This window comes from the organism of the source record quoted next, unplaced genomic scaffold (assembly GCF_019419815.1).
Source record: "Pyrus x bretschneideri cultivar Hongxiangsu unplaced genomic scaffold, Pyrus_bretschneideri_v1 Contig27, whole genome shotgun sequence".
Classification (NCBI taxonomy): Eukaryota; Viridiplantae; Streptophyta; class Magnoliopsida; order Rosales; family Rosaceae; genus Pyrus; species Pyrus x bretschneideri.
The window spans coordinates 1,346,696-1,365,584 of NW_025999579.1; the positions used below are offsets into that span (position 1 = coordinate 1,346,696).

Genomic DNA, 18,889 nt, shown 5'->3' on the forward strand with positions numbered 1-18,889 from the left:
TCTGGAAAGAATAAAAAAATAGGTCATTTTCATTTTCTCTTCCCCGTCTCTCTCGCTTGACTTCTCCTCTCTCCTGTTTCTCTCTCTACAAAAGTGGAAAGCCGGAGCAGCCAACTGCTTCTGATTTCTCTCCCAGATTCTTTCACCATCTAAAAGCTTCTTCAACTGGCTCGTTCGAAAAAAAAAAAAAAAATGCCTCTTCTACTGGCAAAGTATCTCATAAATATTTCTCAATTCTCCCTACAACACCTCACACCTAAAAACTGAGAATTTGTTTTTTGTTTCTGGGTTTTTATTTGTTCCTCAATAAAGCATGAAACTTTGGAGATTCTAGTCAATATAATTAACCATATATATATTTGTATATATTTAGGGGAAAAGTGAAGTGTGAAAGTTGGTTTACTTAGATGCCTGCTCAGATGAATAGAAGGAAGGGGAGAAGGTTGAGCCTTGAGGATGCAGTGGAGTTCTTCAACCATGTGATGGCAGAGAAGCCTTTTCTTCCATTTTTGTTACCTCTGGTTTTGTTTGTCTGGGCTTTTGAGAGATGGGTTTTCTCCTTCTCCAATTGGGTTCCACTTGCTGTTGCTGTTTGGGCAACCCTACAGGTAAAAATTGCTTCTTTTTGTAATCGTGTTATGTATTTCTCGATTTTTCGATTCGAGAGCGATATTCTACGCTAAATTAATCTAAACTTCGGAGAGCGGAATTCTAACTGCGGATTTTGGATGATCTATATTTGTAGGTTACGTTAGTGTTTTTTTTTTTTTTTTTTTTGAATACATAGATATTTTTACACTAAGGGGAGGGTGTTCGGCTAAAGCCGAATAATGGTCAACTTAATTTGGTATTGAATTTGCCATCCACGATATTCGAACCTACGACCTCTCACTTCCAAGGGAAGATGAATACTATCGGACCGTAGTACTGAGTGGCAGGTTACATTAGTGTTAAGTGGAAGAAGAATTTACTGGTCAATTGTTCAGAATATGGTGTTTAATATAATCTTCGGTTTTCGTTTGTTCATTGGTTGTGATTATCTACTGACTTAGCAACTGTTCCTGTTGTGTTGCATTTCATAATCTTTAAGGATCACAACGATCGAAATCATACTAGGATGTAACATAAGTTGTCACTAATTCTGTCTGCAGTACGGGAACTATCAGCGTCGGATACTTGTTGAAGACCTGAACAAGCAATGGAAGAGAGTCATATTGAACAACTCGGTACCATATTTGTTCCAGAATTTTCCTTGACTTGTATGACATTTGAGCTTTATTGATGCTGAATTTTAGCTTTGTGGTTGTTTATATAGTCTACGACTCCACTGGAGCACTGCGAATGGCTGAATAAGCTGATGACGGAAGTATGGCCCAACTATATGAACCCGAAGCTCTCAATAAGGTTTTCGTCCATTGTTGAGGTGAGAATGTGTCCTTGTGTATCAGCCGGTTATATTAGTTTTTCTGTACGAGGTTAACAAGTTAAGTCTTCCACTTGCATTCTGTGACCATGTCATCCTTGGCCATCCAGTGGCTTTCTCATATTGCAAGAAAAATCATCTTAAAATTTCAGATACTCGTTGATTGTCGATTTTCCTAAATTACTTTTGAATCCACTAACTGAATGCTTATAATGCTGAAAGAAGTTCCGGTGATTATCATTGCCATTTTCTGATTTCGGTAGGATGTCTCGGTCTGTCCGTTAAACATTCACGAACACAAGTTTTGTTAATGGATCATGCTAACTTGTGTAAGTTTTGTTTATGCAGAAACGGTTGAAGCACAGAAAATCAAGGCTTATAGTAAGTGATCTACGCCTTTTGTTTGTTCATAACAATTTGAACCCTTGAATTCATCCTGACTGTATTGAATATCTGATAAGTAATTAAAAAGTAACTGTTTTTTATGCAGGAAAAAGTTGAATTGCTGGAGTTTTCACTAGGTTCATCCCCGCCTAGCTTGGGTCTTCATGGGACTCGTTGGTCAACTTCAGGTGATCAGGTTTGGTTTCTATATATTTTACTGTTTTCAAACTTTATTACGATTCTTTTGTAGTGTTATCTTAAAGTATATTGTTTTACTTTTTCTCGATGGCTCATTTGTATGACTACTAAATTCCTGACATCTTCGTATACATGGTCTCTGTTCATTTTGGCAGCGGATCATGCATTTAGGTTTTGACTGGGATACAAATGATATGAGTATTTTGTTGCAAGCAAAGCTTGCCAAGCCACTTATGGGGACGGCACGGATAGTTATAAATAGTCTCCACATCAAGGGCGATGTATGTAAAGTCGCTTCCTTTTCCATTTTTCTCATACGGTTCAGCTTTGAAAGGATTCTATCAAAAGAAATTAGAAGCTGTGCAATTATCATTTTTTGGTAGCTATATTCACTAAATTGCCTCTTTATTGCAGCTTCTCCTGATGCCGGTCTTGAATGGGAAAGCGATTTTGTACTCATTTCTGTCAGTTCCTGAAGTGAGGATAGGAGTTGCCTTTGGAAGTGGCGGAAGCCAAGCACTGCCTGCTACAGAGCTTCCCGGCGTTTCTTCTTGGCTGGTTTGACTCCCAACCCTGAAAGTTATTTTGTACTGCATTATGTTTTGCCGACTTAATTCTTGACCAGGACCATTTTAATCGTACATTTCTCTCTAAAATACAGTAGTATGTTCATAAATTAGTGTTGCTGTAAACAAACATACGGCCATACATCTAGCTACATTCCAAGCAAAGCTTGATAATTTGATAAATAATAAATATTGATTTCTCTATAGGTTAAAATTTTGACCGACACGCTAGTTAAGACAATGGTTGAGCCTCGCCGCCGTTGTTACACTATGCCAGCTGTGAACCTAAGGAAAAAGGCTGTTGGAGGCATTATATACGTGACAGTCATTTCTGCAAGTAAGGTTTCTAGGAATGGTTTGAAAGGAAGCCCGTCCAGAAAGCAGTTTGATAGAAGTTCAGATGAGCAGTTTGTCGATAAAGATCTACAGACATTTGTGGAGGTTGAACTTGAAGAGTTAACTAGAAAAACAGGTGTGAAGTTGGGTTCAAACCCTAGCTGGAATTCGAAGTTTAATATGGTGTTACACGACGAAACAGGAAATCTTCGATTTAATCTTTACGAGTGTACGCCAAACAATGTGAAGTATGACTATCTGGCGAGTTGTGAAATTAAGGTACTATTTTTACGTTGCAAAATTTAATCTTTTGACAGATAGTCATGATCACCATATGATACAGAGTTTTTATTTTCTTCTTTGTTTCCGACCAGAAACACATGATAATATATATTCTCTGCACATAAGTTATCATCAACTTGTTGAGTGTCAACTAAGTTGAACTTTTCTTCCCTTGAATAGGTGAAGTATGTTGAGGATGATTCAACGATATTCTGGGCAATAGGACCCGACTCTGGAGTGATAGCAAAACAAGCTGAGTTTTGTGGAAAAGAAGTTGAATTCGTTGTTCCATTTGAGGGGGTCAATTCGGGGGAGGTAACAGATTTTAAGGTTTATGACTGATTTATGTATCCCTTATTTTTATTTAATTTTAACATATGTTTTTTCTCAATGCATCATGTAGTTGACGGTGAAGCTTGTCCTAAAAGAATGGCAATTCTCCGATGGTTCACACGTAGACAACTCTCTTCTTACCTCACGAAGATCACTTTTTGGGTCATCAAATTTTCTACCAAAAACTGGAAGGAAAGTTAACATAACTGTTCTGGAAGGAAAAGATCTTGTTTCAAAAGACAGATCTGGAAAGTGCGATCCATATGTTAAATTGCAATATGGAAAGGTAGATTTTTTTTTTTCCCTCCCTTGATGATTTCCTCTCATGTGTAAATTAAAGTCTATATTGCAGAAACTAACATTATAAACACCCTATATTGCCGTAACCTTCTTTCCAGATTCTCCAGAGAACAAGGACTGCTCATGATTTAAATCCCGTCTGGAATCAGAAGTTTGAATTTGATGAGATTGGAGAAGGTGAATACCTGATGATAAAATGCTTCAACGAAGACACATTTGGTGATGACAACATTGGCAGCGCACGAGTTAATTTAGAGGGACTGGTCGAAGGGTCAGTCAGGGATGTGTGGATCCCTCTAGAAAAAGTGAATTCCGGAGAACTAAGGCTTCAAATAGAATCAGTCAGAGTTGAAGGCTCTGATGGGTCAAGGGTATGGAATCTTTTTTCAGTCTGTTTGGTCATATGCGCGGGAATCATTCTGCTCTCAGTGTGTGTTGTTTAATATGGTTTTGTAACTTTGTTCCTCCTTTCCCCTTGTTGGAATATTCAGGGTTCGGCCACGGGTTCAAGTAATGGTTGGGTTGAACTTGTTCTCATAGAAGCAAAAGACCTTATTGCTGCTGATATGAGAGGGACAAGTGATCCATATGTGAGGGTTGAATACGGGAACTTGAAGAAACAAACAAAGGTTTGAGCAGTCACATTTATGTTCAAATATTGTACAAATTGTCATTTTTTTCCTTATTACTTTGCTTTTGATCTCTTATTACTTTGATGTCTTGCGTTGCAGGTTATGTACAAAACTCTGAATCCGCAGTGGAATCAAACCTTGGAATTTCCTGATGACGGCAGCCCCCTACTCTTGCATGTGAAAGACCACAATGCCTTATTACGGGCATCGAGTATAGGTGATTGCGTCGTGGAATATCAGAGATTGCCTCCGAATCAGATGGCAGACAAGTGGATCCCTCTTCAGAATGTGAGTAGGGGGGAAATCCATGTTCAGGTCACACGAAGAGTCCCGGAGTTGGAGAAAAGAGCAAGTTTGGATTCTGAACCATCCATAAACAAAGCACACAAAATTTCCAGTGAGGTGAGAAGACTCGTTTTTCGTTACTAGTTTTTCGCCTTGGGCCACATTGTTAGCATTGTACCTAGGAACAATGTTTTGAACGAGTTCAGTTCCTTTCTGACATGCAATTTACAATGAGTTTGGTCAGATGAAACAAATGATGATGAAGTTTCAGTCTCTAATCGACGATGGAAATATTGAAGGGCTCGCAACGGCTATGTGTGAGCTAGAAGCCCTAGAGGATACACAAGAAGAGTACATGGTTCAACTGGAGACCGAGCAAGGTCTACTTCTTAACAAGATAAAGGAGCTTGGTCAGGAAATCCTGAACTCATCTCCTTCCATCAGCAGTAGATTTTCCGGAACCTGAGCCGTTTGTTTTCGGTTTTGAGTTTTGTTGACATGGTTATATCTTCCGGTGTGTAAGTAATTTCAGTTAATTAACAGGAGTGCGTTTACAGATAAGAGTATGTACATGGAGTTCTAACAGTTCACGTCCATCTTCATGCTGTGTAATTGTGTAAGCTCCTTGATGCTTGACCAATTTTTCTGCAGCACTTCAAGTCAAATGTTCAAGTTTTTAGCTTTGACTTTCATGTATTACATTTACATTACAAATTTACACTTGTACCAAGAGAGATAAACGCATCTTTTATATTTAAGTTTTAATTTTATAGTTTGTGTTCTTTTCTGAATTTTCATCTCTAGATGAATCGAAGGATCCTTCGGCTGGAATTCGTTTACTTGAATGCAACCAGATCCGTATTGAATATTTGACCACGCACATCGTACCTTGTTAAAAAAAGAAAAAAAAAAGGGATCTCACATTTGCGAAGTGCGAAGAATAACAGTTTTCTTAATTGCTGAAATCAATCAAGAAATAGGGGCTTCTATTATGCACATCAATGCTTCATGAATAGCTCATATCGATTATTTAAATTTAGGTCATCTCCAACCGAAGGAGGGTCAAAGGGCTCCCTTTAGTTTTATAGGCTATAGCCCTATAAGAAATTATATTTTAATATAACCATATTTTATACCATCTTCAACTGAGGGGGCCATATGCCAAACATAGCCAATTGACAAAAAATCATCTCTAACCGAAGGGGCCAAAGGGACATAATTTATTATTTTAATTAAATTAATATGGTTAATTAAATTAAACTATCATATTAAAATAAGATTTTTGGATATATTTTGAGTGCCACTTGTCGCCAAATGAATAAGCCTTTGGATTTCTTATCTTTATATAATATCAATAATTTTTTTGAATAGGATTTTAAGTGACATGTGTCGCTGACATGAGTAACATTCTAGATTTCTTATTTTATGTAATCTTAATAATTTTTCGGATAGGAAATGGTCAGCCCGCTAGCCTAATTTGAAAGTTTGGGTTCGATGGGTCCTACAAGCCTTTTGTCCTAGCCCTCGGTTAGAGACGATTTTCGTTTCATTCCGAACTATTTTTAGCTTTATAACCCTTTAACCGGATCGGTTGAAAATAACGTTAAGTTCAATGATATGTGTAATCCGATTGTTAAATTCAGCAAGTTATGTCATCTATTGATACGCTCGATAATTTCCGTACTAGTGCAAGAATGAGAGCTCTCCGCCCACAAAATTACAGACCTGCCCTCGATAATATTCCATATGTACACAAGAAACAGATATACCCGAAATTTTCCCAGAAAAATTATCTTATCGTCTCCCTCCAAAACTACAAACACAGTCTTCGTCTCCAGCCTCCCGTCGCTCCACCGCTTTCCGAGTTCCGACCAGCCAGACAATGACAGCGCACCGCCGTCAACAGCGACAGTAAGCGCACTATTTAATTCAATATTCACCACAAATGGCCTTCACAACCGCGAAAATATCCGAAATGCCACTCATGAACTCACTCCCAACCACCTCTCACTCGCCCTCCTCCCTCAGACTCCTGTTCTCGGCCCCAAAACCGTCATTTCGCCTCGTCAAAACATTCTCCTTCACCGTCGGAACCACCGAGCACGGTGGAAGTGCGAACGCCAAACCCCCGCAGCACAAATCCAGACCCGCCTCCTCCGCTCCCTGGCTCAACAAGTGGCCCAATCGTAGCTCTCCCGCCGAATTGTCCCGCCAGAAAGTCAACGATAAGGTCAAGGAGTCGCATGAGCAAGATGGCAAGGCGGATACGACTCGGTACTTCGACAAGGATAAAGGCCAGAGCGCGATCGAGAGAATCGTGCTTCGGTTGCGGAACTTGGGGTTGGGGTCGGACGATGAGGAGGAAGATGATGGTATTGGATTGGACGGTCAGGATCCAGTGCCGGCGGCAAGCGGAGAGGAGAAGCTCGGGGATTTGTTGCAGCGGGAGTGGGTCCGGCCGGATTATGTATTAGAGGAGGAGAAGAGCGGTGATGAGGTGGCATTGCCGTGGGAGAAAGAGGAGGAGGTGAGTGACAAGGAGGAGGTGAAGGGATTGAGGAAGAGGAGAGGGAAAGCACCGTCGTTGGCGGAATTGACGATTGAGGACGAGGAACTGAAGCGGCTGAGGAGAATGGGGATGGTGCTTAGGGAAAGGATCAGTGTGCCAAAGGCCGGGATCACGCAGGCGGTGCTAGAGAAGATTCACGATACCTGGAGGAAGACGGAGCTGGTGAGGCTCAAGTTCCATGAGGTGCTGGCATTGGATATGAAGACAGCCCACGAGATTGTTGAGGTTTGTGAAGTTCTCGAATTTTCTGATTTTGGTGTTATATGATCAATATTACATTTGTATATAAGTGTGTTGAGTATAAATTATAACCACTGTTCTAAAAATTCCACCTAGCCCAAGCTAGGCGGCTGACCACCGTCCTGATTAATGCCTAGACGTTTGAAAAAGTAAGAAATGGTGCCTAGACCGTCTAGCACCCGACTAGCCCGTCCAGATTCGCCTATGTTCCGACTCACTTAGACATAAAATAGATAACTTTTATTTTGCATTTTATTTTTTTTAATAAATTGTAAGAGACTTGTCGTATACTTAAATAAACATACTTGTTCCTATGTTTTCATTATGTTCCAATACTTTATAATATATATGTCATTATATTTTCTAGTTTATGATGAAATTATAAATATTTTAAGTATGAACAGGCATTTATTTACACGAAATATAATAGATTTACTTAAATCCGCATAGTCCGCCTAGGCCCCGGCCCGCTGCACGATTAGTGGCTAGCGTCTTTTAGAACCTTGATTATAACATTTGGTGAATGCAACTTAGAATTGTATGTCTATAGTTTAGAAATGAACATGCAGAAGCATTTTACTTTCGTAATGTAACTGACTGCTTGTAGTGATTGGTCAGCGTCGAACAGGAGGGTTAGTTTTATGGCGGTCAGGAAGTGTCATGGTTGTGTACCGAGGGAGTAATTACAAAGGACCTTCTCAATTCCAAACTGTTGATGGGGAAAGGAGTGGTCTTTTTATCCCAGAGATATCGTCATCTGAAACATTGGAGATGAGAAGTGGCAATGAAGCAACTTCAGGTCCAGATAACACTGAGCAAGCATTGAAAATCCCAGAGCGTGATCATAACATGACAGAGGAGGAAGCTGAGTTTCACAGCCTCTTGGATGATTTAGGTCCTCGTTTTGTTGAGTGGTGGGGTACTGGAGTACTTCCTGTTGATGCTGATTTGCTTCCCAAAACAATCCCTGGTTACAAAACTCCTTTCAGGCTTCTCCCTACTGGGATGCGGTCGCGGCTGACTAATGCAGAGATGACTACTTTACGGAAACTTGCCAAATCGCTTCCTTGTCATTTTGCCCTTGGTAGAAATCTTCTTCTATGTACCTTTCTTCAGTTTTCCGTGTCAGTATTTGACGTAACACTTCATTATTAATTTCTTGATGAAGGGAGAAATAGAAACCATCAAGGGTTGGCATTGGCTATTATTAAACTTTGGGAGAAAAGCTCTGTTGCGAAGATTGCTGTCAAACGAGGTATCCAGAATACAAACAACAAGTTGATGGCTGAGGAGATAAAGGTCTGTCCTACATTGTCTCTTATCCTACATTACCATCAAACCTTGTATTTTTTGTGTGACTGTTTACCTTTCGTTCGTGTCCGTTAGGGCACTTCTAGTTCTTCCTGCTAAAACTTTCTCAAGCTTAGTCTGCATTATTATTTTTTTTAAAGGCCAAAACGAGAAACACCATCCTCCTAATTAAGGAACCTGTGTAAATCTGTTAATACTTGTTAATGAGTTTGCCGTTATGCGCCTCTGCCTTGCATTTTCTACCAAATCTAAGGTTGAAGAGGCACTCAGCATATTTGGTTTTCTCTTTTCGTCAAATAGTTTTGAGGTTTGTTTTTGTAATCTTTTTTCTGATTGTTACCTATGGAATAATACCAGAAGTGTACTGATTTAAAGCTCCTTCAATTTTGCAGAATTTAACAGGTGGTGTTTTACTGCTCAGAAACAAATATTATATTGTCATTTACCGTGGGAAAGATTTTGTCCCAACAAGTGTCGCTGCTGCTCTGTCTGAAAGACAGGAACTGACGAAACAGGTCCAAGATGTTGAAGAGAAAATGCGGATTAAAGCAATAGATGCGGCTTCTTCAGGTGCAGTGGAAGGACAGGCACTTGCAGGGACTTTGGCTGAGTTTTATGAGGCTCAAGCTCGTTGGGGAAGAGAAATATCTGCTGAAGAACGGGAAAAGATGATTGAAGAAGATTCAAGAGCTAAGAATGCTAAGCATGTCAGACGAATTGAGCATAAACTAGGTGTTGTAAGTTTTTTCTCTATCTTTCTATTAGTGGACGAGCCTGTGAGGGTCTCGTTCTCACTCCTTGTGAATACAGTAGTTTTGGAATTGACTCGACTTAATGAAAAAGACCCAGGTACTAGAGTGGTACCTTTTTGCAACATGTTTTTATCCAAAATATATCATTAACTTTCATTAGACATAACTTAGTTGCGGAAGAAAGGATATATGTGGATTCATACATACCTTAGTTTGAGATTCTGAATTCATTGACAGGCCCAAGCCAAAAAGCTAAGAGCAGAGAAACTGCTATCCAAGATAGAATCGTTAATGCTTCCTGCAGGTCCTGATTATGATCAGGAAACAATCACTGATGAGGAACGGGTTATGTTTTGTAGGGTTGGTTTGAGAATGAAAGCATACTTGCCTCTGGGTAAGTAATCTTCTAATTTTTGAGGTGAAGATAAAATATTTAGCTGAAACACTGATGGCCTTTATTACATTTTGTACCAGGTATACGTGGTGTCTTTGATGGTGTCGTCGAGAACATGCATTTGCATTGGAAGCACAGAGAACTAGTGAAATTAATAAGCAAGCAAAAGACTCTTGCTTTTGTTGAAGATACAGCTAGGTTATTGGAATATGAGAGTGGTGGTATACTTGTGGCAATAGAAAGAGTTCCAAAGGGATATGCTCTCATTTACTATCGTGGAAAGAATTATCGGCGACCCATTACCTTGAGGCCAAGGAACCTTCTAACTAAGGCTAAAGCATTAAAACGCTCAGTGGCCATGCAACGCCATGAGGTTACTATTTTTTTTCCCAGTTTTTTGTTGAAATACATTTCCGCTGATATTTTTCTCTCGTTGATGTCCTTCGCCTCACACTAGATCTCATATGTCCCATGCAGGCTCTCAGTCAGCACATATCTGAACTGGAGAAGAACATAGAACAAATGAAATCGCAAGTTGTAAGTTATAATTTCTCGTTACAGCACATATCTGAAGCACTGTTGATAAAATCATTGACCACTATATGTTTATTCATCTTCATCTGTTCACTGTGCGATCCAAGCGTATGCCCCCCTCCCACACGGCCAACTTGGTGTTGCTATTACAGTTATTGTTTCTCCAATAATATGCATGATATAATTTTGTGTTTTTGTATGGGTGTTTGCTCATGCCCATGACCATTGACCATAGCTTTGTTGATTGTGAACAGGGTATTTCTGAAGATGATGTTGATGAGAGTTCCTGGAGCTCAAGAGATCCCGAGCAGATTCATCGTGCCTTGGAATTAGTCCAAGTGAGATATTATACTGTTTCTCATTGCCATCTATTTACTATCAAGTGGTCCTGATCTCCAACCAGATTGTTTGTATAGTTCTGTGACCGGTTTAGAGGGCAAAACATGAGAATTTAAATTTTTAGCATGCCTCTTCTAGACAGATTTTGGCTTTCCTTAACTATTTCCTTATCGAGCAACGAGAGTAAAATGTTTGGTTCTTATCTGCAGAGCGAGGGTGAAGATGAGGATGAAGATGAAGATTCATACGTGGATTCAGATGGCAACGGTGAAGATTCTGATTGGGAAAACGAAGAATAAAACTTTCGCGCATTTGAACGCATGATCAGTTTCGAGCATGAGCAAGAACTGTTGACGACGGCAAAACATGGGATGCTTGTAAGAATTAGTGTTGCAGTCCTACCTGGTGGCTTCTGTCTAAATATGTGAATGATTATCTGCGACTCGGAGCGTAAGATGGTTCCAATTACTTCAAAGAGGACTGCGTTGGAAGCAAGGGAGTAAAACTCCGACATTGAAACAGAAAGGCTTTTAGCATAGACAAAATTCTGATGTATTTCGTTGCTCGACGACATTTTGTGCATACCACAAATGGATGTAGATTTAACATCTCAAGATTAGTTAAGTTGTAACGTTCTGAAACAGGAAAATCAAATTTTGAAAAGTTAAAACTACTACACGTCGTTTTTACAAGACTATTGCATCAAGTAATAAATTAAGTCGCACAAGTTTGGATCACTGAATGGTACAACGATATCTGGGAGCAAAAATTGAAGTAAAACGCGGTCCCTAATTCCGGCTGAAAATATTGAAAAATTCAAGAGTTTATTGGCGCAGTATCTGCTGTAGCTGTAGCACCTGATTCCTTTGTTCTGGAGGCAGGAGGTTAATTTGTTCCGGTGTGAGGCTCATGACCTGCTGAAGCAGTGCCTTCTCCATCTCAGGGGACAACTGCACAAATGCGCATAAGAGTTGAATGATGAATAATAGGAAAACTCAACCTATAAACAAAAGCTCCGGCTCAAGTCTAATATGAGAAGTAGCAGATATCTTACCGGTGCCTGGCGAGGAGGCTGGCCGCCAGGGCCCATTTGACCAGGACCTAACGGTGGCGGTGCTGAAAGTTGTGGCACTGTCGAACTCTCTGGTGGACCGGACATCCACGATCCTCTATCAACTTGCATGGAAGATCCAGCTTGATTGTTGAACTCTGAACCTAAATGCATGCCTCCACCCTGAAAGATAAAAAAGCCTTAGGCTAGGTTAGATTTTTGTCCTCCACCGATCCTTCAAACATGGGATGACAAAGAAAAGTGGAGTAAACAGGGCATGCGTTTTTTATTCTAGAAACTACTGAAACATTACCTAGAATCAAAGCATCCTTAACTAATAAACTAATGATTTACAAGGCAGTTGCAAAAGAGAGAATAAAAAAACATAAAACCAAAAACGTATACCTGATACATAGATTGAGGTGGTGGTTGACTTGGAAGTGGTGGTTGTCCCTGTGGAAATGAAGGCCCAGCGCTAACAGGGGGTTTCGTACCTGACTGAGCAGATAAGAAATAAAAGCAATTAACCTAATCACATATATGCCATACATTTGATAACGACTGGTGAACTATAAACTTCAACTTACATGAAACATGGATTGTGAAAGATGTTGGGGAGGAGCATGTTGGTAACCCATGTTGGGCCCCATTTGCGGCGGATACTGGTGATGGAAGTTAGGCATTGAAGGTGGTCTTGGTTGTGGTGGCAATGGTGGTTGCAACGGCATATGAGAAGACACTCCAGATGTCTGTAATGACTGTTGCAACTGGCTGGAAACAGCAGGCATTTGGGTTTGATGAAGCGAAGGTGGCTGTGAAGAAGAATGAAGAGGATGTGCAGGCATATTTGGGAGTTGAGAGGACTGTGGAAGAGAAGTCGGTGTCATTTGAGGATTTAGATGTCCCTTAGGCTGCTGTGGGCTCAGCAGGGGACGTGAAGGCATAGGCTGAGACTGAACATTTATAGATGGAGCACCAGCTGATGAACTAGGCATTGCTGGTTGGTTTTGGTATTGCTTTCTCAGAGGAGCTTGGATCTGAGATGGCCCAGTTTGGTCCTGCAAACCAACTTGACCGGGCAATGAGGGAGCAGCCTGAGTGCTTGGCTGCTGAGTTTGTTGTGTCGACTGCTGAGAATTATGTGACGTCAGTGGCTGAATGCTGGGAATCTACAGACAACCTCAATTTAGCATGTAACATAAGTGGAAAAATATGAAAACACTTAAACGACAAGCTTTCTGGAAAAAGAAAAAACATACCACTTGAGGTGGCCGCACCATTCCAAGCATAATCTGCGCCTGTGAACGAATACAAAATGCAGAAACACAATCAGCAATCATATCAGTAGTTAAAGGTAAAATCGATAATTCCAGAGCAACAACCTACTTAACAGCGACCACGAATCAGTAATCGCTTAATACAAATGCCTAACAAATATATTCTCCAAACTCTCAAACAGCATGATACAAAAACATAAATCACACATTAATTTAGCAATTAACAAAAGGAAAATCAAATTTTCTCATTCGGAACTAAATTAAGCAACTTCCTAACAAAGCCATTCGTACCATTTGAACTTTGAACCCTAATCGCACAAAATTATCTCAAGAAAAGAGAAAAGCACCAAAATTGACACAAACGAAATCCTAACTACACAAAATCCTCTGAATCAAAACCAAATAAAAGGGGAAAATTCGAAATAAAGGAACCCTAAAACCCTAAAAAATTAGGAACCTGGAAAAGAGCTTTGGTGAGGGGCGGATTCTGAATGAGGATCTGCCTCGCCTGCTGCTGGTTCTGTTCTATCAAATTCTGCATTCAAAGAAATAAAGAAAACGAACGTCGACATTATTCGTAGGTCAATTTTGGGTGTTTGGAGTGACAGAAAATTTCGGAAGGAAAATTGGAGAAGAAATAGAAAATTCGAGGGTGGTAGGGGATACCTTCATTTGAGACATGATGTCGTAAAGCTGGTTCTTCGACATTCCGGCGATGTTCGCCGGTAGGCCGTCGCCTGAGAGTTGCTTTCCCGCCATTGTGCACTGAGACTGCGAGAGAGAGAGGAGAGAGGAGAGAGACGGAGACTAGAAAGCGCGCTTCTGGGGTGTGCTGGTTATTTTCAACGGTTAAATGGGCCTGGGCCGCGTTTTTAACGATAATTTGTTATGATTTGGGCCGCGTTTTTTATTTTCATTTTTATATAGTCGACTCGATTTGTTCCATCAATAAAATCCTGACCGTTGAAATTATGATGATTTATGATTCTATAGGGGTAAGTCGTGGAATCATCGGATGAGTTAGGAATAGGTGGAGAAGAAATTAAAATAGGATAAACTATTCTCTCATAATTATTTAATTATTGAAAACAAAACTATTCTCTAATAATTGATTTAGTTACATTTTTTTTTACATTGTAATGTACGTATTTGTTGGTTTCATATTTGTTACTAAACGTAGAGAAATCATGTATCATATTTATTTTAATACTGAATACAACTCATTCCAAATAGGTTCATATATACAAATATTCCTTGAGAATGTTTTAGTCGATTTAAAGATAATTAAATTTTTTTAAATGTGATTAGCTAGGTATCTCGTTCATACACAATTAACATAAATTCACTCCTCATTAATTAAGACATTGTGTAAATCTGAATAGTTTATATTTCTTTTGAGATCTCGAAATAACTTTGCATTTATCTGCTAATTTGGTTCGAATTTTGCAATAATATTAAAAAACATTCATTTTCTTAACCATCACCTTCATTGTGTAGACTACCGTAAGAAATTTGAGGGAGAAATGTGTTGAGATGTTTGACCATGAAAAAGATGTTTACATAATATAAGAGGGCACAAATTGAACATAGGGAGTTTTCTCTATACCAGCATGCATTGATCATATCTGGACCAACATAAGTAACAGTACTAACTCTTCAACATAATTATACCCATAAACTAGGGCAAGAACCCTATTATTTTTCGATATTAGTCCAACATAGTTATAAATATATGGAACATTATCGAACTTTACTGCGTGCATGTGAGAAGTCTACTCTCCCTGTGGTACTGCATTTGTTTCATAACCAGTACTTCAGGATTAATACAGCAACGATGCTGAACTTTACAAGATGTGAGCTTATTCGTTGGATCAGGCCGTACACTTCACAGCTTCACCAGATGGAGTCCAAATTGAATGGTTGCTCCGAATGCTGCAGCGGCATCGATTCCATCATTTGATCATTAGTACTCGACGAAGAAGCTTGGAAATTTGAATTTATATGATCCATAGTAGTACTGGATCCAAAGTGATGAGACATTGACGGCATCATTCCTTGCTGCTGGATATGATCATATGATGAGTAATCTAGAGTACTAGTGCCTGCTGTAGCTTGAACATGATTAGTAGCTCTTGGTTGATAATTACTACCATTATTATTAGTACTACTCCTAAGTTGTAATGCCCTAAGAAGCAACGAATTCACCGAAAGATTCGAGGGACTTAGCAAGCTTGACGGCAATGAAAGAGCGTTGGCGGCTGCCTCTCTTGCCGCTGTTGCTGCCCAAGTCATTTTCAAACTCATGTTGGTAACGTCGTTTATGTTGTTCTTGCTATGATCAAGAATATTGCTGTAATAGCTTTGGGGTGAAGAAATGTTGTTGCTGAACCCGCTGGATGAATTTGCGTTAATATTGCTGTTTAGGTTTGGCAGCTCGATGTCTCCGAATTCGTTAACAATTGAGTTCGTATCGTCGCATGGAGACTCGTTGGTTGGCTGCTTCTGTGAGGATGTTGTTGCTTGTTGTGGCTTTTTCAATGCACTAATGTTTTTTTGGAAAACCCTACAAACCACCCATTCTTCCTGCATAAATTAAACCTAGCAAGTTAAGGAATTATATATAATATAATCGAGTTATAAAGGCCAAGTGTTTAAGATTGTTTCTTAAATGGCTTAAAGCACTTTATGGCAGCCAAAAGTGCTTATGACTATTTTTTACAGAAAAAGTTTGGAGTTTTTATGTTTAATAGAAGACTTCTCTGAACAAACACCTTTTTAATTTAGAAGAACCTCCAAGTGTTTTTCAGGCACTTCTAGCAAAAGTGTTATCAGTCGAAGAGGTTTTAAGATAACAGCCCCAAACGATCCAATTGTTGTACTTCTGTAGTAATTTGTACCTTTGAGGATTTGAAAGGATGCTTGTTTTCTAGTCTGTATTCATGCATGACCCAGTTGCTTTTCTCACCCCTTGGAGCTCTGCCCTTGTAGAAAACTAGGGTTTTCTTCATCCCAACCAGCACACCTACACGACGTATTTCCTTGTCTTTCCCAGTTGTTTTCCAGTAGCCGGCTTCCGTGGCTCGGTTGGTTCGAAGTCCAGTTGGATATTTTCGGTCTCTCAGGTTGAAGAAGTACCATTCTTTCTCTCCCATCGAAGCCTTGCCTGCACCAACCGCATAATAATTTAGTTTGTTATAAGTTGCATATATCCCTTAAATACTTTACCGTAAAGAAATTATTCCTATCAAAATTATGAATATTTAAGCTAAGAACGTTCGGAAAACATAGTATTCAAGTATATCTTTTGGTAAATTAGTATAAGAAAAAATGCATATTGTGAAACAATTTTTAAAGGTCTACTTGCATTTTTTAATAAAAAGATCTACTGTAAATCTAAGAAAAGTCCACTATATGAAAAAATGTCGGGGGAACTGTGTATTTGGTGTGGTTGGCAAACAAATCAGAAAGGAAGGAAGAGAATGGAACATTTCATTCCCATTTTGATCCAAGCAATAGTCTATATTGAAGTAACCCAAATTGTAGGGAGAGAGACTCGAACTTAGTGCTCTAGTCAACTTACTAAGCCTAGATCTGCTCCCCAAACTATCCCTTCTTCCTTTTTGGATTACATGTAGTGTTCAGGAAAGATTGCTTTACTTGCGTAAATTCAACAAAGGCAAATTTAAGAAATACAGATTGTGATCTCATCAAGATCGTTACTAAAAGCAAGGAATGAGAAACGAAATATCATAGAAAATTAGGTATAATCAGATGAATTTAGATGAAGAGGCAAACATGTAAGGCTGATATACAGAAGAATAGGGTTGAATATGATGCACATATAAACATATAATCTGACCATATATATACCTGGGAGGTCCCAAGGTTCACACTTATTAAGATCAACGACTGCTACTGCTTTCGACGTGAAACTAACATCGGAAACCTTGTGGCACAGATAGTGCGTTATCAGTTCTTCATCTGTAGGATGGAATCTGAACCCTGGAGGAAGACTCTCTTGCATTCTTGATTCGATAAGCAAACCAAGTGGATTTGATTTCGATGCGAAATTAAGAAAAGGCAAGCAGCTAGCAGAAACCCTAGTATGGATATCTGATGCTAGCCGGCCAGCTTAAAAGTAAAGCTCAAGGTGATCAGGTATTAATGGTTTGTACTTTGTGTTGTATAAACTCAATCTTCAACAAGAAGCAGCCTAGCCATTAGCCACATTATTCTTATTATATTTTGATAACTACAGCTAACACTTTGACAAAGATGGTAATTGGAAAGTCCTACTTTTCTTAAGAAATTAAATAATTGAATTTACCAAAACACCCCAGCTACTACTATACTTGAACAAGTAAGAGGGGTATGTATATTTTCTGGTAGTCGTCTCTGAGGCTTGAGATTATTACCAAGCTCCATACGGCTGTGGCATTGACTACGAATGATTCAATCAAGGTGGATAAGACAATTGTGTCGTTTTAAATGAAATTTGGTAGAAGATGAGTGGCAAGGCATGAGGTTTTCTCTTTGTTGTACCAGATTTCATGTATTTTGCTTCTAATTCCATGATCCAGTCCAACAACCTTCACCCATTTCTACCCACCAAACCTTGGCTACGCTATTACCACGTACTATCAGTCCAATGGGAACCTGGCAATCTATACAGTATTATCCCTTTTCATCCAATCATAAATTACCGACATTTGTCATCAATTGACATCTTAAACAAGTTGAGGGGAAAGTTCAACTCCTTAAAAGAACACATGTAAAATCCCTCAATTTCTTGACATGAATTCACATTCTCAACACACCCTTCATGCATGATACTATTTAAGTCTAAAACGTAGACAACACATATTGGAAGCAGATGAGCAGTATATCATAAATGAAGTTGATGTTCTACCATAAAAGTGAAGAAAATTGAATAACAACTATAAAACCAATTGACAATAAAAGAAATCACTCAACTCTTTATAAACACGTATATAATTCCTTAATTTCTGTATCAGATTAACACTCTAAACAACATCATCTCTCTTCTAATTGTGAAAGTCGTTGCAACTCTTTGATTACTATAGTATATGAAGTTTAATTAGTTTATTTATTATCTTAAACAATACCAAATATAGCCTATATACGGATACATTCATGGATAGATTGCTTGATATGCTGCAAATTTTAATTAATTAGATTGCATGTTTGGAAGTTTGCATGATATGATAGTTTGTTTATGGCAAAGAATATTGCATAATTGACAGTTCAAAGATCTTTCAATGCATATATAATGGTTGGCTGTAGGTGTAGGCTATAGGTGTGGCTTATGTTCTGATTCTGATTTATTTAATTAATTATAATCAGTGTGCACAAGTTTACCAAGAGTGGTTAAAATGGTGACCAACCCGCACGACCGTATCTAAAGCGTTTCTGTTGGATCTTTTTCTTCATTCACTCACTCACCTCCTTTTGTCTTCGAAGCTTTGCATAAAATTCAATCCTAACTCCAGCTTTTGATGTAGTACTACATCCATCTTTCCTGCATGCTAGGGTTTCTAGAAGACTAGAAACATCTCTCTCTCGGGTGCTCATTATTATATCTTTGGGTTAAAATTTACACGATGATCACTGTATCATTACCTTTTGCATAAGTTTGATGATAAGAAAAAATAAGGATGGTGAC

The 18,889-nt window shown here is 39.0% G+C and overlaps 4 protein-coding genes across 6 annotated transcripts; 2 read left to right on the forward strand and 2 right to left on the reverse strand.

Annotated features, from left to right (window-relative positions):
* On the forward strand, positions 1-5,420 carry LOC103950644 (synaptotagmin-5). 3 transcript variants are annotated; one of them, XM_048588058.1, is made up of 15 exons: positions 1-212; positions 374-608; positions 1,152-1,226; positions 1,316-1,423; positions 1,772-1,804; positions 1,914-2,003; positions 2,161-2,286; positions 2,420-2,563; positions 2,779-3,186; positions 3,370-3,504; positions 3,593-3,808; positions 3,921-4,193; positions 4,314-4,451; positions 4,554-4,856; positions 4,984-5,420. In XM_048588058.1, the coding sequence occupies exons 2-15, from the start codon at positions 408-410 to the stop codon at positions 5,203-5,205; spliced, it is 2,472 nt and encodes an 823-aa protein (XP_048444015.1). In that variant the 5' UTR covers positions 1-212; positions 374-407; the 3' UTR covers positions 5,206-5,420. The 3 variants fall into 3 exon arrangements, with proteins under 3 accessions (XP_048444015.1, XP_009360151.2, XP_048444016.1); XM_009361876.3 differs by having other exon boundaries at positions 1-608; XM_048588059.1 differs by lacking the exons at positions 1-212; positions 374-608; positions 1,152-1,226 and having other exon boundaries at positions 1,914-1,995.
* Positions 5,421-6,505: 1,085 nt separating this feature from the next.
* Positions 6,506-11,551, forward strand: LOC103950646 (CRM-domain containing factor CFM3, chloroplastic/mitochondrial). The gene is made up of 9 exons (XM_009361879.3): positions 6,506-7,533; positions 8,167-8,632; positions 8,717-8,847; positions 9,252-9,596; positions 9,849-10,005; positions 10,086-10,378; positions 10,483-10,542; positions 10,794-10,877; positions 11,088-11,551. Exons 1-9 carry the CDS (start codon positions 6,685-6,687, stop codon positions 11,175-11,177), a joined length of 2,475 nt encoding a protein of 824 aa, XP_009360154.2. The 5' UTR covers positions 6,506-6,684; the 3' UTR covers positions 11,178-11,551.
* Positions 11,461-14,032, reverse strand: LOC103950645 (cleavage stimulating factor 64). Its single transcript, XM_009361877.3, has 7 exons — positions 13,873-14,032; positions 13,664-13,741; positions 13,189-13,227; positions 12,517-13,098; positions 12,335-12,427; positions 11,933-12,112; positions 11,461-11,828 (listed from the first exon to the last, which is right to left on the reverse strand). The coding sequence occupies exons 1-7, from the start codon at positions 13,963-13,965 to the stop codon at positions 11,703-11,705; spliced, it is 1,191 nt and encodes a 396-aa protein (XP_009360152.1). The 5' UTR covers positions 13,966-14,032; the 3' UTR covers positions 11,461-11,702.
* A 710-nt stretch (positions 14,033-14,742) lies between these two features.
* LOC103950648 (protein CUP-SHAPED COTYLEDON 1-like) lies at positions 14,743-17,414 on the reverse strand. Its single transcript, XM_048587981.1, has 3 exons — positions 17,077-17,414; positions 16,104-16,369; positions 14,743-15,789 (listed from the first exon to the last, which is right to left on the reverse strand). The coding sequence occupies exons 1-3, from the start codon at positions 17,228-17,230 to the stop codon at positions 15,100-15,102; spliced, it is 1,110 nt and encodes a 369-aa protein (XP_048443938.1). The 5' UTR covers positions 17,231-17,414; the 3' UTR covers positions 14,743-15,099.
* Positions 17,415-18,889: the final 1,475 nt, after the last annotated feature.